Genomic DNA, 26414 nt, shown 5'->3' with positions numbered 1-26414 from the left:
GCTGCGCCCGGGCCCCTCCCGCCGCCCCGCTCGGCCCTCCCCGGCCCTCCCCGGCCCTCCCCGGCCCGCCGGCGCAGGCGCAGGCCCGGGCGCACCGCCCCGCCGCCGGACTACGGCTCCCGTCGTGCTCGGGGGCGGCGCGGGGCTGCTGGTCGCGGCTGAGGGAGCTGGGTCGCTGCCGCCGCCCGGGTGAGTGGGGAGCGGCCGGTCGGGGGACGGGGCTGAGGCTGGGCAGCGGCCGCGCCGTGCCGGGCCGTGCCGGGCGGCCCCGACGGGGGTGCCGGGGCAGGCGGCGGCGGGCGCAGCTCTCTGCCCGCTGCCGTAGCGCGGCGGGAGCCCGGCGGGAGGGGCCGCGCCGGCGGCGGGAGGAGGAAGCAGAGGAAGAAGCAGCAGCAGGGGCTGGGCCGGCGGCTGCCCGCCCCGGTGTCCTGCGGCTGAGCGGGGGGACCCGACGCCGGGGCTGCCTTCCCGCAGCGGGGGGTGCGGGCTCCCTTAGCAGAGGGCGCGGGGCGGGGTTTGCTCCGCGCACCGGGGAATAGGCGGGCGGGGGGCTGGGGGGCTGCGGGGCGCCGGGGGATGCTACGGCGGGCTGCGGGAGGATGGGCGGGCTGCGGGGCGCTGGGCGGGCGTTCGCGGCTGGGCGCCGGGGTACAGCGCAGCGGCACCAGCACCCCGCTTTGCTGTGAAACCCGAAGACTGGTCACAGACCTCGCCCGTGGGTTTGGTTCCCGTAACTTGCCGCTTGCTGCGTGCGGCGCCGGGCGAGGGGAGGCCGCTTCCCCCCGCCCCCCGCTCCCCCGCCGGCGCGGTGCCGGGCAGGGCCCGCAGGGGCAGCCAGGGGATGCGGCCGAGCCCCGGGAGCCCCCCGCGCCGGGCTGCGCACCCACTGTCCCGTGTTCCCTGGGAATCTGGCACACAGACTCCCAGTGTAAGTCTCTGGAAGCTGTCTGTCCGTTTCTTGGCAGGTAGGCGCAAGTTGGGCTGAAAATAAGTGCTGTTCTAGGCAGGTTGCTGTATGCTTTAAATTTGCCATAATATATATTGTACGTATCCTTAGGACTCATGTTTTGCTACTGTGTCAGGTGTACGGAGCTTGAGGGGTGGCCTGTGATGTAAGGGAGACCCAGAAGCTGCCTGCCACCCAGAAGCTTTCCCTAAGTAACATCATGGGAATAAAGTGAATTTCTTCTGCTGTCCTGTTCAAGGCCTGGAAGTTTTGCCACTTTTCTGTATGGCAACAAATATCCGAACATTTCTATAAACATTCAGGTTTATAGAATGTATATATATAGCTTGCATCCGATGTTTCTTTCTGAATGGAACGCCTGTAGGCAGCTCCTCTGGGAGGAGAGACCGTGTGTGAGTGTCCACGGGCAGTCAGGCTCTTTTGATGAAAATCCAGGTATTGTCAGGAAAAAAAAAGGTGCCAAAGCATCCCTCATCCTGGCCGGTGAGCAGCTCCCGATGCAGAGAGGGAACGGGCAGCTGGACCAGCATCTCTGCCAGAGGAGTTTCTCAGGGCGGGCGGTACCCGTGGCACCTGGGGGTTTTGGCTTACCCCGGCCATGTATTTGTTTGGGATCGTAACACCTGCCCTGCAGCTAGTCTGATGAGCATGCCTGGAAGTGTCATGGAGACAGGTGCGATGAAGTGCTGCCTCGTGCCGCTGAAGCTGCCGCTTCCGTGCCCTGTGCCGCTTGCCGAACACGCGCTTCAGAGCTCCTGGCACTGTCACCCTGCTATTGCCTGGTGGATGGGTATGTCCGTACGGCCCTGCAATGTGGGTGACTGGTTGTCAGCAACAGGCACGCAGGAATAAGGTTGTGTGGGACAGTGCCAACTTGGCAGCTTAGCTGTCACTCGGAGCACCCCGTCTGCAAGGTAGCTGTGTCCTAGTTCTGTGTAGTTGTATACAGGACACGTAACAGAGCAAAGTGGGCTTTGTCTGGTTCCAGGTGCCCTCTGATACAGAGGAGAGGCTGTCAGGAACTGGAAATACGGGTGTCTTCTGATTTTATCATGGAAGAATCTTCATGGTTCGTGTAGTTACTCTGCAGTAGCTGTCAGTCCCCCCTCCACTCCCCAGGGTCATTGAACGGACAAACGTGAAGTTGGAGAAGCTCACTTTGCCGGGTATAAAACTTGATGAATTGTTTCTTTGACCAGAATGAAGCCTCGGGCTTGCTTTTGTAGGAAAACAGCCCAGAACAGCTGTTCCTTACTGCCTGGAAAACACAATTTGCCTAAGCTGACAAAAAGCGTAGGCAAAGTTGAGCTGCCACCTGCTGGCTCCGTAAAGCTGCGGGCTGGGGGATGTCGCTGGTCGGTCCCCTGGGCATTGAGCCTGGTTGGCGTACTCTAGCCCAGGCTGGAGGTTTGGAGGGCTCGGGTGGGGTTTTGAGAGCTTTCTGCCAAGAAAAGCAGCGTTGGGCTGTTCAGCAGAGTTATCATAAGGCGTTACAAAAACACCCTAAGCAACCTGCTGGGATTATGTTAATATTTATATTTACTCTTTTTTTTTTTTTTTTTTTTTAATGTCCTAGCCTTGGTAAATAAAGATAGCTCTTTTAAGTGCAGCACATTCTTCCTAAACAGTTCTGTATAGTCTTGCACAGTGGAAAATAAAATTGTTGCCATCTTAGGGGTTCCCGGGGGAAACGCTCGGATTAGGCTTCTCCAAGCAGCTGGGATGGTCTGGGGCCCTGGCTGTGCAGGAATGCTGACAGCCCCGCGGACCCGCCTGCTCCGGACCCCCCTGCTCCAGGTCGGGGTCACCCAGAGGCTGGGTGGAAGGAGGCTCCAAAGGAACACATGAGATTAAAGTGAACTCTGCGAACGTGCTGGCCAAAACCGGCTGGGTTTGTTTTTCATGATGTCACTTCCATTTTAAAATCCAAGTTACGGAAACCATTTACAGTGGACTTTAACAAGACTGTAGTTTCCTGTGTGCAAGATATTTCTAAAGATCCTGTTAGGGTCCCAAGAAATTTTGTTCTTAAATATAATAGAAATTCCTAGGGAGTTAATTTTTGAAAGAAAATTGGAAGCTAGCTATTTTTAGTATCTCTTGGTTTTTAAAAAAATATTTTTGGAGAGGAGAAAATCAAAAAAATTACAACTTTTAGATAAGACGTGTGTGAAAGTTGCTTGACAGTCTTTCACGGGATGATTCAGGTAATTATAAAACAGCCTGAAGTAAGGTTACTGCTGTCTTCTAGTCTCTTACGTGACTGTGGAGTTGCTACAGTGAAGAACTTGCTTTACCTTATGGTTATATATCTGAGAAAAGAATACTAGCCCTTTTGACTTTTAATGCATGTCATGTTTTCACAGTGATGCTAAGAAGGAAACTTAGAAGAAAACTAGCTCTGCCTATGAGAAAAGTGCAAAGTATTTGCAAAACCAAAATTGATGGTTACAGTTTTGCCTACAATTTCGCAGTAAGATGTGCCACAAATATTCACAGTCTAAGTAACTGCTTCTTCTAAACCTTGTAATTTGTAATGCACTCACATTACTAATTACCTTTCTGCATGCTGCACTGCTACAGGGAGTGAGGGAAAGCAAATACAGTACCAAATGTGTTTAATGGGAGGTGAAGGGGCTTGTTTGATTAGATTAGGGCTTCAGCTGGCCTTTGTGCCCTTTTTAGGCAATGAGATTTCTTGACACCGTGTTCTAAGACCTGACTTTTAGCACGTTACGTACGAGTGTCATATATGCTGTGGTTTTTGTAGGGAATGTTTTTGAAAGTTGTTACCAAGCAATCTCTGTGTAGTACAGATATGCTAACCAGTGCTACCATCATAACTTTTTAAGGGTGCTTCATATTAAGTATGCTGTTGTATTTTAAAAAGTACTTTTGATTGACATGTATTAGAAAATATGTTGAAAACTCTTTACATTTAAATTTGCCAGGCTACATGTGCTTCTCTTCCTCTCGCTGAAGTGAAGACTCAGTTACAGAAATAGTGGGGTTTTCTGCTCTGCTGCTTTATTTACACATTTTTTATCTTTTTTGTCTTTTTTTTTTTTTTTTTTTTTTTGGTGTCTGAACACTGTAGCTCAGGATTTGAAATGGCTACTTTTATCATATTATAGAAACAAGTGAGACTACGGACTATAGGGCTATGACCTGAACATTAATTAATGTATTATAAAGGATGAGTAGTTTTCCGATGTAAAACTAAAACATACCCATGCAGTGAATAAAAGGTAGTTAATTCTGGGTGACAGCTTTGACCTGAACATTAATTAATGTATTATAAAGGATGAGTAGTTTTCCAATGTAAAACATAGCAATGCAGTAAATGAAAGGTAGTTAATTTTGGGTGACAGCATTGTACAGCAATACATGGAGAGGAAATGCAGCCTACATGAATGTAATGTATGGTTATGCAGTGCTACTCTGCATCAGAGCAAGGGGAGCATTATTCTGCAGTATGCCATCTACTCTGCTCCATATAATTACCTTTTAAAACTACACCTTTTAACATTTGAATGCAAATGGACATGCAGAAATGTGGTAAATAGCAGTGTCTTGATGTAGGATACAGATGGTGCAGCCTGGTCACAAGCATTGCAGTGTAATCAGCTGCAGGAAATGTTTTTCCCTTATGATAGTGTGTAATGGCTTAAACTGTAAGGAATTAAGGCTCCTGGAATGAGAAGTTTGCATGCAGATTGTGTAGCTTCTGCTGCAGCTATCAGCTAATTGTCCTTCAGCTGTTGTGCACCTGAAGAAACAAATGCCATGAGACTGTGAAAACTGTGGAGGTGGTGTGCCAGGCCACAGAGACACCCCTTCAGTTACTTTTGGAACACAGCTTTGAAAAACCATGGGTGTGCTACCCTCTGCATTTTCTGCAGCCATTAAACCTGGATGTTCTCAGCTCTGTAGCTTCTTGCAAAAGGTTCAAGCTCTTCCAATATGCTTGGGTTTAGTTCAGAGAAAGCCAGGTGGTGTTCTTCTGACGTAGTTTGCCATGAAATTGAGAGTTTCTTCTATTTTTTGTTACATTTGAGAGAACTTTACCTAAGTTGGTAGTTCAGCTTTGGAATTATGTCCTATCAATGTCAGCTGTGGTTTAGAAGTGAGCTCTAGTGTTTATATCAGTAATATTTTTTAGAAGCAGACATGCTGAAAATAGCTGTAAATGTATTCCTCATTTAGGTATAGATATTGTTAGGAACTGAAAATTTACCGTTCTTGCAAAGGCGATTGTTAAAACCAGATTTACTTCACAGGTAAACCTGACAGAATGGTGTGGGTGAACCTTTATGCTCACGTCTGTTTGGTGTCCCTGAGTTATAATATCTGTGTGTAACTGACAGCCAGGGAGACCTTTCTTGATGTAAACAGCTGAGGTGAAGGAATCCTGTAAGCAGGGTTCCGTGTTTTAGCGTGTATATACAGCCCTTCTGTTGCCTCTTGAGTCGAAGGAAAAGCTTTAAATTGATCTCGTTTTGAAGTACAGTCTTAAGTGCAGGTTTGAGGTAATACAGTTAGTATACGTGGTGTGAGCATCTGCGCTGAAGTGTGGGTTACTAGAGAACAAAAAACGTTTGCTGTACAGTGTTGAGCGTGTGTATAGAGCTGAGCAAGGGGTTGGGGAGGCTCGTGAGCCTGAACATATGGATCTAGTTTTTGCTCCCCAAGTACATGGTGGACACTCTCGCTTACTTACAGGGTCACTCAAGTCACTTTTTTGTGTCTGCTCAACTTGAAGCTGAACAAAAGGAGAATCCGAGAACTTCGATAAATGAGAGAAACCAACTTGTCTGCTTCAACCCTGTTGTGATTAGCTGTTTGTTTTGTCCAAGCCAAACGCTCAAAAATTGTGACTGCTAGAAAAAAAGGTTCCTTGTGCTGTCCTTGTCCATGAGAAGTACTATATAGACTGCACATCTTCTGAAGGACCCCAGTTTCCTCTAAGTATAATATTTAGTGAGCAGTTACACAGTCTGTTCTGGTTTTGGGTTTTTGTTTGGGTCTTTTTTGGTAGTAGGATTGACTGGAGTGCTGCTACTTAGGAGCTGTATTCTGTAAGCCTTTCTTCAAGGTATTTTGATTTTCCTCAGAACAGAATGTTACTTCAGTGGTAGTGCTATAATTAACTCGGAGGCAAACTTCCTTTGTTCCCTCTGTACGTAATAGGCAGGGATATGAGTCAGTAATAACCAATTAACTTGTTTGTAGTGAAGTTCTCCTGCACCGCCCTTGAACAGCAGCAGCAACAATAAATGTAAAGCATCTTAGCTCTTCTTTTGACTGCAATATCTGTGAAAACCAATGGCATTAAGATGGACTCATACATGTAGCTTAGTTACTGATGGAAAAGGGCATGGCAGCACAGGATTCTTGTCAGTGGAGAAGCAAGGTGTAGACAGCTTCCATGGGCTGTAACCAAGAGTAACAGGGAGATATGGATACTGGATGAAAAAGCCTTCCTTTCAGAGATGTATTTGGAGGTTGAGGGTGCTTTGTAGTTGGGATATTTACCTTAACAATGGTTATTTCTTTTTAAAACCTTTTTTTATAGATTTGGGTGAGAATAAGAATTGGGTTTTGAAGGGTTTGAGCAACTTGCTACTGCCCAAGTCATGACACTCCCATTTCGAAAGGACTTGGACAAGTACAAAGATCTTGATGAGGATGAAATTCTTGGCAAACTTTCAGAAGAAGAACTGAAACAACTTGAAACTGTTTTGGATGATCTTGACCCTGAGGTAGGTATTAGCCAAAAGAAATTTTATTTTTTCATTTGTTCAGAAACTAATCTGAAATAAACTGAGACTGATTTTTTTACTTGTACAATATATTTTTGGACAGTTTTTTCATAGTCTGCTAATGATTTTATTTACAGATATATATATGTGTGTCTAATGTTTCAACTGTTTATTTCCTGTTTGCAATGTGACTGCAACTGTAATAGAGGAAAATGGAAGACGACATTGTTAGGAGGAGCCTTCTGGGATTTATTTATAAATAAAAATTGGTTCTAGTCATGTTCTTAAAAAGAAAGCTTATTTAGAAAGGCCTGTTTAAATTCCCTGTTTCCAGTGTTGTCAGGTAACCAGCCCTTTTGCATCCAGTTTTAGTTTTTGCTTCAACCATTGGAGTTTGATGGGAGAGGTAGGGTACTGACCCCTTCTAAAGAATCCTGGTCCTGTATCTGGTAGCCTATACCTATTCCTGTCCTCGTGCTGACTTTGCCAAGAGGAGGCAAGTAATTACTCAGCTCCTGAATGATTGTCAGCTTGGGGTATTGAATAAGGACTACTTTAGGTTTCTGTTATAAAGAGCTGAATTGTGTCCTCTACTGCAGCTAACGTCAGAGTTCAGGACTTCTGTTTTTACCTCCTGATTCTCTGTTCTTGCTTTAATAGTACTAGGATTAAGTTTAATCCTGCTGTTCAGACATCACTTAAGAATACTGTGATCATCTATTTTGTGGCAGTGCAAGCTATTCCTGATATTTTAGTTGGCTTTGGCTTTTATAGACATTTTAACAGAGGAGAACTGGCAAAAGTGATTGGTTGTCTTTTATGACAGCCTGAGTTTCTGTAAGCTCTGTTCTTTCCATGCTAGTATCCTTGTGTGTGTGTGTGTTCAGTTTTGGTTTTTCTTTAGCTGAAATATGTTGATGATCACAAAAACCACCCCATCTTGAGTCAGGCCAAAAGTAGAAATACTCTATGTTAAAGGCTGGACGATAGTAGAGGCAGTTGTCTTAAAGACCTAGAAACATATGGATGTAAGTGTTGGAGGAAGCAGTCTCTTGCTGAATGTCTAAACTGTAAATAGCTGAGCTGTATTTACTACTACTCATTAAACAGTGTTCATTCTAGAAAATAAATGCAAAGAAACTAGTGAGTCTAGTGCTGGGAGCTATTGTACTTAAAGAATTGCTTCAGTCCTATTCAGAGTGCAGGGTGCTCTGTTTTTAATTGTATTCTTGGTGTATAAAGAATAGATTATCTTGTATCCTCCCCTGCCCCAAAAAAAGGACGTTGGCAAGGGATCAAAGATTGCCTAAAAAGTATGATGTATCAGGTTTGAACCTTGGGGAGAGAGGGAGAAGGAAGAGGGAAATGAAACTAAATGGGTGTTCACTCAGACTTTTAAAGCTGTACTTATTTGCTCCGTTTTGTTTTGCAGAATGCACTTCTGCCTGCAGGCTTCCGCCAGAAAGACCAGACTGCTAAAAAGGCTTCAGGTCCCTTCGACAGAGAACGACTCCTGGCATATTTAGAGAAGCAGGCTCTTGAGCACAAAGACAGGGAAGACTATGTGCCTTTTACAAGAGAAAAGAAAGGTAACACCACCCTTTCCGGTGCAGGTGGTTATGAAATCTCTGAAGAGGGCTAGCCAGAACAGCTGCGAACCCGTTTATTGAAGCACTGGCAGCTCTAATGCTTTTTTAGCTCACAGTCTTTCCAAATGAGTGCTACTGTGCAGGGGTGGGATGCTTCCTGTTCAAGCATTTTGTGGCATTGGGCCTGGTGTGCTGTTTGCATGTAGCACAGGATGGAAATAAGACTCAAAGATATTATCAAAGATTGCAAAGTTCTGATAGGGATGGTATCCTGGAAGTAAGAGCTACTCCTGATTTGTGTCAATAGTAACAAATCCTGTTGTGGCGCCTGTGGCTTATGCCCTGTAGTGCTGAGTACAGATAGCGATGTTTGTAATGCTACGCTGAATTTTAAAAATAGCAGTAGAATGATGTCATAGTAGATACTCAATAATGTTCAAAGATGTAGAATGACAAGGCCAGGCAAGTGGTGTATGCAGTCATGTTGTCTTTCTGTTATCCTTGCTGGGAGGTTTAATAAGATTGCATAGTTATTATTAACCAATTACATAGTTAACATCACAAGAAGTTTTGAAACCTGGCAGTGGTCTGTGTTCTAAAAACCATGGAGGCATTGACCTAATGAGTGGACGCATTACTAAAGCCTGAGGTTTTAAATCTTTGTTTTGGATTGAGTCTTCTCCTTGACTTGATGGGAAGCATTTCCTTTTTCAGGAGAAAATTAAAAAAGAATGTGCATGAATTTATTTCCCCCCCAAAACAAGAGTTCCCAGGTTTGTTGTGCCTTACTAAGCGTTATTGGTAGGGACAGAAACTTCCACCCCTGTGTTGGGCACATATGCACAGGTTTCTAGCTGTCGACGCAGTGTTTGTGTACTGCTTGTGATCGTAGCTTGCCTAAACCTTCCCCAGCATCACAGCAGAGCTGCTGTAGTAAGACTTCAGTAAATTGTTTGGTAAGTTGTAATCCAGCTGCCAGAGATGTTCCTTTCTTCTTAAGGGTTTGAAACCCTTGAATTCTACTTAATTTTCTGGTGTGAATCATTGCTTTTTTCAGACTTGAGTCTTCATTCAGCTGCTGGGTTTGTATGTATGATTGTGATCGTGGTGTATATTCAGTGAAAATTTTATTGCGGGTATTTCTATTTTTTCTGCCTGTACCAGTAGCTGTTACTTGACAGCATTGGTCTCTTTTTCTTTTCCTTGAAGTAATAGAGAGACTTTATAATGTATGCACTGTATATGATGTGCTACCTCCTTAATACACCGTGTTCTGCCTTATTTGTGTAGTTGAGCACCACTTCCATTGAGAGATGGTAACTGTGATACTCCTTTGCTGATAAAGGAATGGGAGTTTGCTGCCTGAATCAGTAAGACTAACAGAGTTAAGGATAAGGTGATGTATTGGATGTAGAAGGCAAAGGTACCTATAGCAGCACGGCCCTCGTGGTACCTCTGCTGCTGGGAAGTACCTGCTGGTGCCCTGTTGGGCTGTGTAGTGTGCTGCTGCTTCCTCCCGCGTTCTGCTTCTTGCCTGACATTTGCTAGTGTATGTTGGGTTTTGTGATTGAGTTCAAGTATATTCAGGCCTCGTAGCTAGTTTGGGGAATCCCTTGCAGCCCTGCTAGTTTGTGCACAGCCCCTTCAGGATATGAGGCTGGGCGTGGAGGATTGGCTCTAGTTAGCAGCACTTCTGCTGAGTATCAGTGCTTCATTCGCATAAGCAGCACATGGCAAAACTATTTGTTTGGGTAGATAAAATCTGTGAGAATCATGTAGAAAAACAGAAGGGTCCAGCTGTAACGCAGATCTTGGTTAAGAAAGACGTCATGTCCTTTATGTAATAAAGCATTACTAAGTAGCAGTCTGTCTGGATGTTGCAATATGTCATACCAGTTTAGTTAGTAAAATTTCCCGTATATCTTTAAAAAACCCCAAACACTAAACTTGCTATTTAATAACTTTTTCTACCATTTATTTTAGTACTGTAGAAGAAGAGAAAATAATATGCAAAATGAAATGTAGCTTTCTTTCATTAAAACTAAAAATGTGGGAACAAATGTTTACTAAGGAAATTCATGCTCTGTTAGATGGGCAGGAGGAGGGAAGAAGGCTAAGCTAATTTTGTAATAGGTGAGGGATAACCTTTTCTTTTCCCCTTATGAATATATCATGGTTCAGCTTTGACTTGCGGCTAATGTTTGTAGCCATTTTGCACAAAGTGACAAACCTGTGCAACTTAATCCTTTAAATCAAGAAATCATGATCTTTATCTAGATGTAAAACTTGGGAAGGGAGTAGAGCAAAACTTAATACTTGTGTAGGATGTTTTTTATCTAGAGGGAGCTTTTATCCTCATGTGCTTTTCTTTAATATTAAAACAAACAAACAACTAAACTGGCTTATAATTTTTATGTTTGGTTAGGTAAATGTATTTCTGGAGAAATGCTAACAAATTGTGGAATGGGGTAGGTGAAAATCTCACTTGATTATTCTGTTACTTCAGAAGAAAACTGACGATCGTGACCTTCAGATCTGGAGGGTTTTTGGGGAGACAGGTGGATTAGAGTTGCAGCTATTTTTTTGGTGCTGTTTTTGTGGGTCAGGCTTTGCTAAAATCATTCTGTGTGCCTAGCTGGTCTCGTTGCTTTAACTTGGTCTAATTTTTTATTTCATGGAGTAAGCAGGGGAAAATGCATCCTCCTCTTTCTCTTTCCTTTTCCTGTTTTAGTAGAACTAATGTCTGCATGGCAATTTGGCCTGCAGGTTTATCCGAGAAACTTACCCTAGGTTAATTTAATAAGCATCCAGGCTTGCTACTGGTTCCTGGTAACCTTGTTTCCCTATTACAGCCGGCAGGAATATACTCTCTTCCGTTTGTCCCAAGTACCTCATTTTGGGGTAACATGCTGTTAAAACAATGTTGCTTCTCTTTCACTGATAGATGACGTGATTTCTCCAAATCTTTGGAACCTTTTTTTGCTGTGTGCTATGAAATGTGGAAGATCTGAGAAAATGTTAAGTGCCCTGATGTGGTGAGATGAACAGCGCTAAAGAAATGCGAAGCTTAACAATCCCTAAATCATATTCTGTTGCATTTTTCCAGTGCCTGATTTTGTTTCTAAAAGCATTCTTAAAAACATATTTTGTTTTAAACATGATTTAATGACTTAAGTCACATTCTGTTCCAATTAAGTGTTGAACCATACAGTAAACCATTGTTCAAGAGATTCATGAGAGCAATGTGGTAATAATTTCAACAAAACTAGCTTTGTCTCAATCTGTGTACGTAAGTATGTCATAAAGATTTTACAAGGCGTACTGCAAGGAGAAGGATCTCTCATCTGAACAGTGAAGCGAGGCTGCAGGCTGTTGCCCTCAAGTGTGTTCCACGCATCTGACCAAGTTAGATCCATGCTTCTCACTTCTCTTGGAACAGCAAAAGACGAGAATTATTGCACTTGAGATAAAAACACATCTAACGTCAGTAATGTACTTTGTGCTGTATAGTGCAAGGCGTTAGCAAATTATTACGTAAACTAAGCTTTGCATTTCTACCCTTTGCACTCTCCTATTGTGATGCCCTCTTCCAACTTTCCCTCTACATTCCTGCCAGGGTATATTTGTTCTGTGTAGATTTGCATTTCGTGTAACTTCTGCTTTAATGTTGGTTTGGCTGGGTTTTTATCCCTGCTCTGTCATCCAGAAAATATTGTTAGGCTGAAACTCTAGTCACCTGGCTAGAGCTCTTTTGTCGCTGCCCTGCTCAGTTGTTGCTCTAGATTGCCATTTGTGTTTGTTGCAGCAGGATTTGGGACGTTGTGTACGCTGTGCTCTCTGTTTGCCTTTCAGTCACTGGTCTTTAAAGGATGTGTATTACATGTTGTAAAATGAAGCTAATATCCTGTAGGAGCTTTGGAGAAACAAGTTGTCAAATTGACATTCCCCATACAAGACCACTAGAACAAAATAACATGTGATACTCTAGCATTAATGTAAAACAGTTTTCTAACTCACTGCTATGTGGCCTGTAATCAGATAATGAATAACAGTACTCTTTCTACAGTAAGACACTAAGTCACTTGTAAGCTGAATTTAAAAAATTAAATTGTATTAAAATTTGCTTACAAGTCAGTTGATGAACCTAAGTCTGTCACGTGGTAAGAATTAGTGATTGATGAATTGTAGATTGCATCAATTTCTAGGTTGATGAAACTTTAAGGAACATAAGATACAAGGGGTATCTCAGATGTTGCTCACTTTTCTTCATGAAGTCACTGACAAGACGAGCTTGTATTTGGATGTCCTCAGGTGACACTTGATTCCTTCTCTGCAGAGTACCGCAAAGTGGATTTTAGACTTTCTCCTGATCGGCAAGTTGTGGCCGTCCGCTGCCTACTAGCATGGGGGTAGGACTGTGGGATATGTGAGGACGGTACCAGCAACGTGCAGTGCACGGGCACACTGAACAGACCTGATTCCTGCAAGATTTTCAGTCCCACCTTAGATGCTGTGAGTCTGTTCCTGAATGTCTGGGGCACTTCAATAGCCATCGTGCAGCGTTTCTGCCTGTTGAGCAATGAGACTGTGTGGAACTTGGAACTGGAGGTTCATTCTGTAGCATAAAGCTTGTAAATTAATCCTGGGACGTGCATCATTTAACATGTTAGCTAAAGGCACAGAAGACCTGAATATATAATTATTACAGAAATTATGTGACATCTCTGAACATCTCTGAAATTTGCCTCTTCATGTTGTATTGCTTAATCTTTGCAGCGTCTTTGTTGGTGAAAAGGAGGATGTCATGTTCCTTCATGCAATCAGATCCCTGCTATTGGAAATGTTCCACTTGAGGGCCCAGAAAGCTATTAATCTCATGGGCTGCACAGATGTGTAGTGGTTTTGGTTTTTTTTAAATTTTTTTTCCCAAGCTTACATTAGTAAGAGAGGGAAGGGAATTGCCAAACTGTCCTGGCAGCAGGCCTTGAGTTAGGTCATTGTCCCCAGAGACACAGGGGTCTTACAGTTTTTGAAGTAAGTTTGTTAACAGCAGTAGGGAATAGGGAAAGACCTGCTTTGGTACGTGCGTTATAAACCTCTGAACTCTGGGCTAGAACGAGATGAAGCCAATGGATGAGAGATTATATACACAAGGGTGTGACCTGTTCTATAACAAAAACTGCTCCTGACCTGGTTCATTTGACTGGAGTTGGCTGCAATGAATATTTCTGGAGGGGAGTGGCTTTTAACATGTTTGCTTTAATAAAAACTGAATATATTTCTCTCTCTCTTCAGGTTATCTTAAGAGTCAGGCATTTAAAGATAAATCTAGTCTCACTCTTAGGAAACAAATGTTTAGAACCCGAAGCTCCTAACCTATGAATTTAAGAATTAAAGTAACATCAGAAAAAGTAGTTCTTTTTTGTGAGTACTGTGCAATGAACTAGACAGGGGGCTGATCTGGGTTGAAGCACGTTTTAAAAAAGTTGCTTTTAATTGAGATGAGTTTCTTTCCAGTGCCTGCTGCCTCCTGCACTGATGTTGTACATAGGATGACATAAATGATGCGGTAAATAGGATGACATTCTCTCCCCAGCAGGTGATGCTGGTAAAAGAAAATGGGGGTAGAAATGTACTGTATCGGTTATAGCAAAATAATCTGAAACGTTTCCTACCTAAGCCTTCAGTTCATGGAGGTTTTCTTTCGATCCTGAAGCACCACAAACGTAGTTTCTTTTGCACTGTCCATCAGTCCTGAGGTATGGGTGGTAATGCCTGTCAGCTGCTTTCAGCTACTGTTTGTAGTCGGTACAGTTATATAAGGAGATTTATTTTCTGCTTCTAAATATGCATAATGACCATTTATACAACTTTCCAAAGAGATAGCAACCCAGGAACAAAAATACTGTGTTGCTAGCAACAGATCTTGATCATCAGACTTTGTTGTCAGAGAAAAACCTGATATGCTTCTTTGCTAGCCTGTGCTAGTGGTAATGCATTAAGTTCCTTTAAAAAGAAAATGAACCACAAACTATTGTAATCTGGGATGGGAATTTGGAGAGAGAGAAAAGGTGGATGTGTTTTGTTATGCCTGTGTCTGCTGTGGGGCACAGGAGCTGACTTCGGGCATTGCTTCCCGTGGTGGAAAGCAAAATCCTGCTTTGTTGGAATTTCCTAGAAATAAAACTGAAACATCCCTATAAAGCTTCTTGTCATTGGGAGATATTTAAAAATGCTAAACTTAGACTTGGTCCAAACATGTAATGATACATATGTATGTAGTCCGAGGAAAAATATCTTAGGCTTCTGGCTTCTGCCCAGCCGGTCTGATTCTTGTGCGTGATGGGTTTTCATCATGTAATTGGGATGAGCTAGGGTGATTCATGTGTGGAAATGTTTTTTAGCTATGAGTATGGAAGAGGGTGTGTTCCTGAATTAGCACTGAGACTCCATAGGAGAATTTAGTGCTGCATCCTACCCCAGGAAATAACTGAAGGAAGTTGGAACCCCTTTCCCACAGCTCGCTCTGCTGATAGCTCAGGTGACTTGGAAAGTTTGAAAAACTTTGAGTAACTGTTGAGATTACATTTACAGTTTTCTAGTTGTGAATGACTTCTATCAAATGCATCAGTTTTGTTCTCTCATACCGTACTGGCGCTTTTATTTACCGCGTTAATTTGTCCTGAACCTAAGCACCCCTTACCTCTCCTGGGTTCTTAGCCAGTGGTAGACTTACTTGTTTCAAAAGGCCAATTCTAAATCATTCAAATCTGAACTGTTTTCTGAATAACTGTTAGAATAGCTTTTTCATATTCTGGTTTCTTACCCTCACTTTTCAGCTGAAGATACATGCAGGAATTTTGCTGACTACACAGACCTCTATTTATAATGCATGTCTCCTAAAATAACTTTTCCCATTACCTGTCTGTAACGACTAAAAAGTCAGTGCAGGATACGGTATTAGTTCTGCTCCTTTTGCCATTGAGTTGTCTGTGACCTTTCTACGTTAGAGAAATCTGTTCTCCTGGGTTCTGCTGTTCACAAACCATGGCTTTCTCAAGCAGCTCAGGCATCTCCTTTTTGACTTTAAAACTGGGTTAACATCTGAAATCAGAAATATTGTGTATGCTGTAAAACTGCAGTGAATGCTCCCGTCCATGATTTCAGATGATTCTTTGGTACTCTATTTCTCTGACACATACAGATTACAGTTCTGTCTGGGTCTCTTTCTCCCTTGAGAAGACACCAGTCACCATTCTCTGGTGATACTAAATTTTCCTTACAGGTGTTTTTTCTATGCTGTTTAAAATGTATAATGGAGGCTTATATGATATAAGATTTATAGACACCTGAAAATCTGTGGTAAGTAATGTTATACAACTGCTTATGGTCTTTCCTCATCTCTGACTTGAAAGAGCAAACAGAATAAACCTCACTCTTCTATGCTGTCCTTGGTGCTCTTCTCAGGATTTACTAAATGTAATATGTATTTCTTAAGTATAGAAAAGTTTAAAGATAAGTAGCTATATAGGACAAAGTAACATCAGACTTTTCTTTTTCTTTATGCCAGGGAAAATATTTATCCCCAAGCAAAAGCCTGTACAGTCTTACACAGAGGAAAAATTTTCTCTGGATCCAGAACTGGAGGAAGCCTTGACCAGTGCCACAGACACAGAATTAGGTGACCTCGCAGGTTAGTGTTTTTTGAAGTTTGAATGTACTGTGCATATTTAGACAAGAAAGATCTATAATTAATGTGGTAATGTATTTGCTGGCTGAAATGTGACTATAGGAAGTTGTAGTTGTGATAGAAACTAGATCACGTTATATGCCAGTTTGCTTGTAGTATATCAACTTTGTTGATTTATGATCATTTATAGGAAGGTAGATTATTTTGGCCTGCAAAAAATATCTGATTTTCAAACTCAAAACCTTTACACTGATTCCTCAGACTGGCTGATTTTTGAGGTGTGCTTCACTTTTTCTTGCATATAAGAATGTTGCTATCTGCCTGTATTCCTAAAGCTTCAGTCAAGAATTTTGTGACTGAGCCGCACCTTTAACTTTAATGCTTGAATCTGGTGAGATCAAATCTTTCAAAAATGTGAAAGCCAACTAAAAAGTCTATAATTAATTATTTTTTTTCTACATTTACTGAAGTTATTAAGAGATTGAATGGCTTACTGTACTGGTAACCTGGGGTTTTTACAAAAAAATTATTATTTAAAGGATCTCTGCATCTGAGCTGAATTAGGAACAAATTGGTTTTTTGCTTTTTCTTTTTTTCTTTTTACAGCTATACTGGGAATGTCTAACTTGATAACAAACAATCAGTTCTGTGATGTAGTAGGAAGCAGTAATGGGGTTGACAAAGACAGCTTCTCAAGTAAGTGTGTACGCAAGTGCTAGATAAATGGGTTTTGTACTGCGTGCTGTACTATAGCATTAACTATTTCATGTTGCACTAGCATTTTTTTATAGACTGTTCAGTCTTGAGTTGGAAATGTGCGTGTCTATAGCATTGCTGAGTTCTGGCAAGGGTAGAATTAAAATATATGTACACTGAAATCTGTCCTGCTGTTAAGTCATGTTTTAGGGGATAAAAGTAGGCATAAACATGCATTTGGGTGTGTTGGTGTCTAGGTTTCATGTTTGTGTTTGTAATTCAACTCCTATGTGCTTTCTGAAAAAAGCTGGTACGCAAGAAAAGCAGAAAGGCTGTAAGGACGTTTGGAAAAGAATTGAACTTTGTGAAAATAGGGTCAGGGGAGGATGGTATGCTTTTTAGGTGCAGGAGAGATGTAAAAACTGATGAAATGGTCTTTAAATACAGTAACTATTTAGTATGTGTATCATTTATTCACAGTGAATGTATGTGACCTGTGTGATTACAATTAAATGTCTTTTCAGATATAGTAAAAGGTGAAAAAATGTTGCCTGTTTTTGATGAACCGCCAAATCCCACAAATGTGGAGGAGACACTGCAAAGGATTAAAGATAATGATTCACGTCTTGTTGAAGTTAATCTAAATAACATTAAGGTAATTACCTGAAGTCTGCAGTAAATATGTTGCTTTTTCTCAGTAGAAGACACTTTAAGCTGCAAAACAATATATAAGAGCATGATAGGCTTATTTTAAGTACAGCAGCCTTTCTGCTAAATGCTGTGGTGTGTGTAATCTCAGAAACCTGGAGCTAAACCGATAAGCCATCTTGGTTTCTTTTGCCAAATGTGTACTTAAAAAGTCTTAGATTTTCTTACTGCCAGCCCAGCTTTCTGTTTCTGCCAAGTTGGCAACAGTTCCAGCAGTTCACCATCCTGGAGTTAACTACTACTTTGAATCCTTTGTCCTCGATGAAGCAATGTGCTCTCACTTACTGCTATTGCAAACAAAGTGATATTTGTACCTGACATCCTTCTAATTCTCTTACAAAAGAGCTGTCAGCAGTTGGGGCCGCTTCTGCTCCTAAGTGTAACAGTTGTGCTTTTAAGTATATATGAGTGAAAGAACACACAACTATAGCACTTCTGACTTAGAGTGCAGACGGCAGTGACCGGCCGCTAGCTGCAGCCTCTCTAGCAGCCTAGGCTATTGGTGGCCCTTACTAAAGGAAGAAAATAAAATACATGGTTTAAGAATATTGTACAATAGAGAAATGCTAGCCAAAAGAAATGCCTAAAAAGGCAAGAGAACAAAATTTTTTATATAATAAACTGAGGAATTTGCTACCATAATTAATGTATCTAAAACTATTCCTTGGTTGCTACTACACTGTAAAAATCACCAAACTATAAATTGGCACATTCTGGAATAGGACACACTGAATGAAATGCCAGTCTAAAGCTCTAAATCTTTTCCTGTCTGTAAGAGGTCAATTTGATGTTGATAACAGAATATTCAGTTCATGTAGATGTTGCTCAGTAACAGTTCCAAGATAGCGAAATATATATTTTTAACACTTCTATTGTGGCAATGGCATCAATGTAGAAAAGATGACTTTGCTTTATAGAGCTGGTGACTCTTAATAGCCATTGCCTCTTAACGTATAGCTTTGCTATACATGTAGGCCTTTACTGTGATACTGCTAGAGACCAGCAATATTATTAGAGACCAGTTAATATTATACTACGTTTTACTGTAAAGAGAATAAGGTAATGAAAGAAGTTGGGAGGGAGGGGATAAATTTGTGTATCTCAAGAGAGTGAAATGCTATTTTTATTTCAAGAACATACCAATTCCAACGCTGAAAGAATTTGCAAAAGCCCTAGAAACCAACACGCATGTGAAGAATTTTAGCCTTGCAGCCACCCGAAGCAATGATCCTGTCGCTGTTGTAAGTACTCCTGCTAACGTGTTTAAGTGGGGGTACAAGGGAGGTGAGGATGGGAGGACAATGGTAAGGAATTGAATTGAATCCTGTTTAAATATTTGGAGATTAAAACAATTAAATTCCATTACACTGCAAAGTATGTTTTCTTCAACAAACCTCTGTTGTATCAAAGTCGGTAAATGATTACAAGCTGATTAATATGCAGCAATGCATCAGTTGAATGAGCATGAGAAGAGTGAGAATTCTTTTTTCCCAATCCCTTCCCCCTATTTTTCATTTTGTTAACCTCCTTCCTGTTTTTCTGTTTTTCCTAAGTGTATGGTTTCTGATGTTCATTCCACAAGCCAATAGTATATTCAAAATTAACTGTAAAAGAAGCACACTGGAGGACTGAAAAAGCTCATAATCTTTTTCAAGAGTTTTCAGAGTTTTAATCGAAGAAAGTTGTAGAATAATTGCTTCTCTGACCTCCTTGCTGCCAAAGATTGACTTAAAGCATAATATTAGACCAGGTATCTAGTTTGACATGACTGAAACTGAAGTATTTATCATCTGGTTCTGTTTTTCTTATGTTGAATCAAAAGCGTAACTTTTTTATTTGCAAATATAGAGGTAAGAGGACAGCGCTAACTGTTTTTCTGGGACAATACTTTGAATTTGTTTTAATTTCAAATTGGAAAGAAAACTTATTTGAAAGACTCCATTAAATGAACATTTGAAAGCTTTGTTTTGGGTCAATTAAAAAGTTCCTGTTCAGTAGAACTGAAACTCTTGTAATAAAAATCTCTAAAGGCTTCTTTTCTTGGGTGTGGCTTTCTTTGGATTTTGCATTGTGACTTGATAAAAAAAATAAATGTAAAGGTTGTGATTTTTATGACAGTAAAACTCAGCAGTTGCCTATTCTCAGTTTCTTATTTTCTCCAAAATAAGATCGGGTATATGCCATTTCCATGAGTGCTTTTAGCTACGTGCTGGTACTGTGCTTAGAGCTTTGCATTTTACTTCTTCCTACCAAATCTGTAGTCACAAGCATTTTGAAAGTCAGATCTCCTGTTTACAAATTAACCGTATCTAATTCTCCATTCAGCTGACTTAACACCCTTTCTTTGGCCTTTACTTAGCAGCTTGCATTACTCATTGTATGCTGTGAAGGCTTACAAAATGGAATTGGTCCAGTATGCTAATTTCAGATAATTTATATTCTGTGTAGCTTTTAGTTTGTAACAAGAGAAAGGCAGGCCTTTTCTTGTCTAAATGCTATTAAAAAGAGGAATATAGATAATGCCTGGTTGAAGAGTCACTTCACTGTCAAACAATAAATGAAAACCTGCAAAGTTACACCATGCATCTGTGAACTTGTTGCTCCTATTGAACTAGTAAGTGGAAATGGTTATCACTGTGTCCTGTGATGTACTGTAGCAAAATTCAAAAGTTTAATGATGCTTTCTTGCATTCAAAGGCTCTTGCAGATATGCTGAGAGTAAACACAAAATTAAAAAGTTTAAATATAGAATCAAACTTCATCACTGGAGTTGGAATTCTGGCACTGGTCGATGCACTGAAAGACAATGAAACATTGACAGAGATCAAAATTGATAATCAGGTAAGTGAGGTGGTGGTAATATCATAATTAAAATCAGTCTATCCTAGTTGATGGAATATTTTTAGAAGGCAGCTTGTAATAAACTTTCAAAAATATTTTATTTTTAACTATCTTAACCCTATGAATGATTGTCCTTAAGATTCTCAGAAGCATTCTGTTGAAATGGATTCCTAGTCACTTCTGTGCTTGTTTGTGCTTTTAAGTGCACAAATGTGTTTTATGGCCTTCTGCCTTTTAGATTAATCAAAGTGAAGCAAAGTGTTTATTGACTAATGTGATGGAAGTGTTCTGATCTTTTTTAGGGTGAATACACATAAGCTCTGTTGTATTTCTGTACCTTTCATTTTAACAGAGGCAGCAGCTGGGAACTGTTGCAGAAGTAGAAATTGCCAAGATGCTTGAAGAAAACACCAAGATCCTCAAATTTGGATACCACTTCACGCAACAGGGACCTCGAGCCAGGGCAGCTGCAGCTATCACCAAAAATAATGATTTGGGTAAGACCTGTCAGTAGAGAGTGACTATTAAATGAATGTACAGGTTTTAAAGGTGTCTGGTTTTCTGTTTGACATAGCCAGGATCACAGAATATGAGTAGATCGGTTTCAGAGTTCTCCTGTGCTTTACTTCTGCTCTTCTGTTGCTGCTTGATGGCCTCCTTTTATTTTGTTGCAGGGTGTTCAGGTGTGTGAGTTGAGGATTTTTATTGTGGTCTAGAACAAGAACATTCAAATTCCACATGAGTTGTGGCAAGGAGAGGGGAAAAATATTTTTATTTTTATTCAGATAAGATTCATTGTTTCTGTAAAAGAAGTACTTGATATGAATATTGCAGGATATCCTCTTTAATGCCAGTACGCCCAGTTTCATTTGGATTGCTTAAGCAAGAAATGGAAAGTACTGTCATGTGCAGAGGCTGGGACTGGATCATCCCTTCCCCTCTAGTTCTGTTCGTGCACAGGTCCTTCCCTGCCTCTCTTAAAGATAACTGGTAGCAGTGGCATCTTTATTTGCTGCAGGAAGTTTTGTTGGAGCTCAGCTGTTAGAATCCAAACTAAGTGGACCCACAGAATATTCATTAATAATATAGCATGTGAATGGAAATAATTTATATAACAATGTCAAATACTTGGAAGCTCTCAAACAAGATGATGTGGTCCATCTATTCAAATAGAATTACATTTTAAAACTCTATTTAATTAAACCTATTGGCTTTAGGTGCTTTATGGTAATGATTGCACATCTCAGCAGCATGCAAATAGGCCAGGCAGTTTAGTAGTAGTAGTAATAGTTCAGGAATACATTAGAGAGAATGACATAGGAAATTGAAATTTAGTTTCAAGATCTGCCTCCCCTCTTGGGTAAAGTGTAAAGTGGAGGAAAACAACTCTGGAAGAGACAGAAGAGGAGTAACAGAGCGTAGAGAAGAATGGCAGTCAGGCACTGCATAACTGTTTTGCAAAATGGATTCTAAACCAGTTATTTTTTCATTGTAACACTTCAGGTGTGTCTACTTTCTTTTAAGGTTTGTCTTTTCACTAGTTCTCATTTTAGTGTTTAACTGTTGGAAATCTATGTTTCTATTGATATCTTGCCTCTTGTTCTTTGCTTTCTTAGTCTGGAGTATGAGAGTAAAAGTTTCTGCAAATACCTTTTCATCTCTCCAGCCCTGAAGCTACAGAGACAGGTTACTCTGAATACCCAGCTGGGTATTGAGCACTGACAACTGAGATGTTCAGAGTCTCTCATTTCTGTCTTCGTACGTTTCTTCTAAAACAATAGTCTGTATCTTCCTTCTCGCTTGTTTACACTGAATTGTGCTACTTCCCTTTGTCTGAAACTGTGTACATGTTGCTTTTAACTGCATGATTGGAGAAATCAAAGGTTGGAAGCTCTTCCATCTGTTCTTGCAATCTGATGAAAGCAGGTGTGCATCACTTCTGTCACCGATGAAAACAATTTGGATTCAAATGGAGATAAGTCTATGGGTTACTCTCCAAGTGAGCAATACATTTGTAAAGGGTAAAATTCTAGTGTGATTTTATTCTGATTGTTTCTTTAGGCTGTTCCTAAATCATTTCTTGAGACAGGAAGAGGGAGGGGAAACAAAACAGCTTTCCCTCGATTATTTTGATTTGAAGGTAAAGAAGATCAACTCAAATTACAAATAGCGGTAAAACTACATGACTTCCAAAGAGTGGATTTGAGAACAGAATCACTTTCTTGTATAAATGTGCTTGCTCGACTATTTTAAACAAAATGGAGACGCCCTATGTAATTTCTAAGACCCTTAGCCTCATTTGCTATGTCTACACAGAAAAGGAAAATGCAATTTGATAGGGAAAAAATAAAATAGCAATTAAAAATACTACAAATATTGAGCAAAACTCCAGTCATTCAGTCAATCTTGCATATTAAGTCTAAACAGCATGTGAGCTTCTAGCAATCTTATTCACAAAATTTTTTTGCTCTTACGTTTTCTAACAATTAAATATTTTTTGTTAGTAAGTAGAATGTTTTAGGCTATTGACTGTAACGTGTTTTTTTTTTTTTACCAAGTGTATACATAATCTTAGATATACTGTGCAACTCTTGTACTGTTTCTTTTGAAGCCACGCAACCTTAATTCTCCACCACTAGAAAATTGACATAAAGAGTACTGGCTACATCTGCTTACCAAACATAAAATGATTGTCCCCCACAAGTCCTCCGTCACAAATACTTGAAGCTGTTCATGAATAAGGCAATAAGCACTGCAAAAGCATAAGCTTAAAGTGATGGATAATACTAAATGTTATTTACCTTAAGTTGTACTCTGTGAAACTTTTTGTGGCAAAGTAACTGCTGATGGTGCAGAAATGTGAAAAGTAGTTACAATGATAAAAGAATAAAACTTTTTTCTCTCTCTCTTGTTACAGTTCGCAAGAGAAGGGTTGAAGGAGACAACTAGCAGATCTTGTTAACAGAACTGTGGAAATTTCAAGGGTCGCCAGGGCACGGTCATCACCGTCTGCTTTGGCAATCTTGGACTACACTTACCTGGGTTAGAAGGGAAAAGACTGGAAAACTCCATTCCTTTTAAAGCGAAGCTATATTAATAATCTGCTGGTATGCATCACGTTTTTCAGATTGAGACACAGTAACTGCACCAGTCTTTGTACCATAGTTTTTGATTGTTTTTTTAAGAACTTTTTTGTATTTCAAGGCTTTGGCTGTGCTTTCTGCTAAAAATATAATTGCAAATCAATGGTATAATTGTCTGTAGTCAAAGAATGGGACATTCAAGATCATTTGGCAGATAATGACCCAATTGAAATGTTTGTTAGAAAATCTGGGGGTGCTTATTTACATGGAGGGGTGTGTATATTCTTGAAAACAATGTGTTAGTGATAAGGGATTCTTCACACAACAGTTGGACTCATTGTCTAGAGCTGTTCAGCCTTGTTCATATGCACTGATGAGAAATCTTTCACAGCTATCTTATTTTTAATTCTACTTTTTTTTAAAAGTTTTATTAGTTCTTGATACTGTGATTAAGTTTAAGACATCCTTTAAACCAAACAAAAATAAATTGGCCAAGGACTTCTCCCAAGAGGTTTGAGGGACTAATAAAAAAACAGAACCCTTGGGTGGGGAGGGAAAGGTGTAGGAGCCTTGCAAAAGGACAGTTTTTCTTTTGCACCTAAAGCTTTAAAGTCTTTTTCAAAAGGTCCCATAACTGTATCTTGTTCTGTATCTAAACTGGATATGTTTTTAGGCTGATTTCATGTGTTCATTGGCATTATTTAGTTTATATTCTTTGTTTAAAAATCCTTACCTACGTTGATAAGTATCCACTTCTCTAGAAGTAGTGGACATGCATTTTTTTATAATTCTATATAGTCCTGTACAGAAAAAGAAGCCTTAACTGTAAAACCACTGTTGAAAGATGCTGGCAAATGGAAAATCCTTTTTTTCAGGCTGTTGCATTAAGCTATTAGTACTTCATATCAATCTATCATTTTTTAAATAAAGCAATGAAGTAACACTTTTAAGAAAGGATTTTTCTGTTGTGCTTATGTCTTGCTGTTGAAACACTACATAAAGTGTGAAGAAATTAATATGCAGTGTCAAATCTGTAAGGTGTAGTAATTATTAAAGTATTTAAAGTTCTGTATCTAAGAAAACTAACAAAGCAACAAGAATCACTTCAACTTCTGTACATAATCACAGTAGACTTCTTTGAAATAATATGAATATTTAGAGGTTTTTTGGTGTAGGTCTGTTTGGACTGTACTGTACAAAGTTTGCTCAATGTTGTCATGAGACCACAAAAATGTTCCAAAGGACTGCTTGGCTATATTCAGAGGAACAGAGAATTCAAATGACAACTGTTTTCATCGAAGGATCATAATATGGTGAGCATTTTATGTATAGAATACATATTGGACTGAGATTTTTGCATCAGGTTCTATATACTATCAAAATTTCACAGAGCAGCTCTCTCGACGCTGTGCCCATGTCGTAATTTGCTGCAAATCTGGTTTTGGACCTTTAAAGACAGGCTTTATTCCGGAGGTGACTTTGGATTTTACTGCAACTGTTCAGAGAAATTTAAACTATGGTGCCTTCAGTGCGAATGTACATAACTGGTTTATGCTTGTGGAAGAATGTTTTTTTCCCCCGTTTTCAAAATCAGCCTTTTATTATAATTACAAATGAATGTGTTGTCTGAAAAACAAGTCAGAATTCTGTTAAAACCAAAGACTATACATACTGTAACACTGAAAAAACTAGAAGTGATCTGACTAGTAAGAAAAAGGGCTTCTTTTGGGTTTTGTCAATTTTCAAGAACTTTTTAGATTCTGAAATTTAACTTCTGATATAGTATGCATAAAGTCACAAGTTGAGTGTCTTTTTAAAGACAGTGCTGCATAAACATGGCCAAAGCATGTCACGTGCTGAGTTGCCTAAACCTTTATTTTTTATTTGCTAAGCACCGTAATAATCTTGTGTCAAAAAAACAGGCTGTACAAACAAATGTCTTCATTTGTTGAAGGGCTGCATGTTCATGGAATCTGTTCATGTATTGTGATTCTGTGATGATTTATTTTATCATAATCTAACAATATCGGGCAGTTAGCTCCTACCTGACGGAGAATAATGACAGGCTGGATTATGGAAATGATAGCTGAAATCCCTGCCTGCCTTTGTTAAATCAAGTTTAGCTACTTAATGATTTCTATTCCAAAGGCAGGGGCTTTGGTGTGACTCTCAGGTGCCCTGTCACAGGTGGTACCCGTGGACATCAATAACTGGTTTAACTCTGCAGACAGAAGCTAAATCTGTGACCGTATGTCGGCACGTCCAGGACAGGTATCTACTGCCAGAGAGAACTGGGGATACTTTCAACCAGAAGCATTTGGGCCTCCACATTGTTGCAAGACGAGGCATCGTGCATGGAACAGTTAATAACAATCACTTTTGTGCCTCCAGTGTGTATCCTTTTTGGAATAAATGAAGGAATTCTGTCTGTAGACGGGAATCACACACGGTCTCAGCAAAGCGAACGCCGCTGTAATGCTGTCAGATGTAGTTGACGTCTTGTGCGTGACTTCATTGCTTCCGCGTGCAGAATGGCATCGCTCTGGTAACTGGCTACCACAAACACAGGGGCTTTTTCCCCAAAAGAGGTGATGCTTTTGTCATCCTGATTATTTTCCAGGTGTAATGCAGAAGTCAAACAAACCACGGGTGTCGGTTCTGTTTGTTCCAAGCTCAGCATGGAAAGGCAGCCTCTCTCCCAAAGCAAACTCTATTTACTGTTGTATGTTAAAGAAATAAGTCATGTTCTCTCTGCAGCTCACGCAATACTGTTTGTAAGCTACAAACGAGCAAGCGTTCAAATTAAATTTCCATTGAGGAAACACGGACAGAGTGGTTTGGCCTATCAGCACTACACGCTGCGGGATTGTAAACGCGTCTGGCAAGGTTGAAGTACCGTGCTCAGCTGGGGGCTTGGGGGTTCTTTCAAAAAAAGTCCAAGCGGCAGGCGGGCTTGCTTACGGCTCCCCCGGGCCTTCCTGGCAGAGCGATACTTGTTCAGCGGGAACGGGAACGGCTGGATGGTGCGGCTGCCGGGGGGAGCTGTGGCTGGCAGCCGGCACCTGCCCGGAGCCCCCA

The 26414-nt window shown here is 40.7% G+C and overlaps 1 protein-coding gene across 1 annotated transcript; it reads left to right on the top strand.

Annotated features, from left to right (window-relative positions):
• The first annotated feature begins 49 nt into the window (after window positions 1-49).
• On the top strand, window positions 50-26164 carry LOC308066997 (tropomodulin-3). The gene is made up of 10 exons (XM_080395082.1): window positions 50-189; window positions 6543-6729; window positions 8162-8318; window positions 15889-16011; window positions 16615-16704; window positions 17229-17359; window positions 18546-18653; window positions 20110-20253; window positions 20606-20750; window positions 23171-26164. The coding sequence occupies exons 2-10, from the start codon at window positions 6604-6606 to the stop codon at window positions 23200-23202; spliced, it is 1056 nt and encodes a 351-aa protein (XP_080251208.1). The 5' UTR covers window positions 50-189; window positions 6543-6603; the 3' UTR covers window positions 23203-26164.
• The last annotated feature ends 250 nt before the right edge of the window (window positions 26165-26414 follow it).

This window comes from Falco punctatus (assembly GCF_963210335.1).
Source record: "Falco punctatus genome assembly, chromosome: 7".
Classification (NCBI taxonomy): Eukaryota; Metazoa; Chordata; class Aves; order Falconiformes; family Falconidae; genus Falco; species Falco punctatus.
Note: the sequence above shows the minus strand (reverse complement) of the source record. Positions and strands in the feature narration are given on the sequence as shown.

Coding starts and splice junctions, on each gene's coding strand:
- LOC308066997 (XM_080395082.1), top strand. CDS start 6,604: ATGACACTCCCATTTCGAAAGGACTTGGACAAGTACAAAGATCTTGAT. Junction 6,730..8,161: donor TGGATGATCTTGACCCTGAG/GTAGGTATTAGC, acceptor TTTGTTTTGCAG/AATGCACTTCTGCCTGCAGG. Junction 18,654..20,109: donor GCAATGATCCTGTCGCTGTT/GTAAGTACTCCT, acceptor TTGCATTCAAAG/GCTCTTGCAGATATGCTGAG.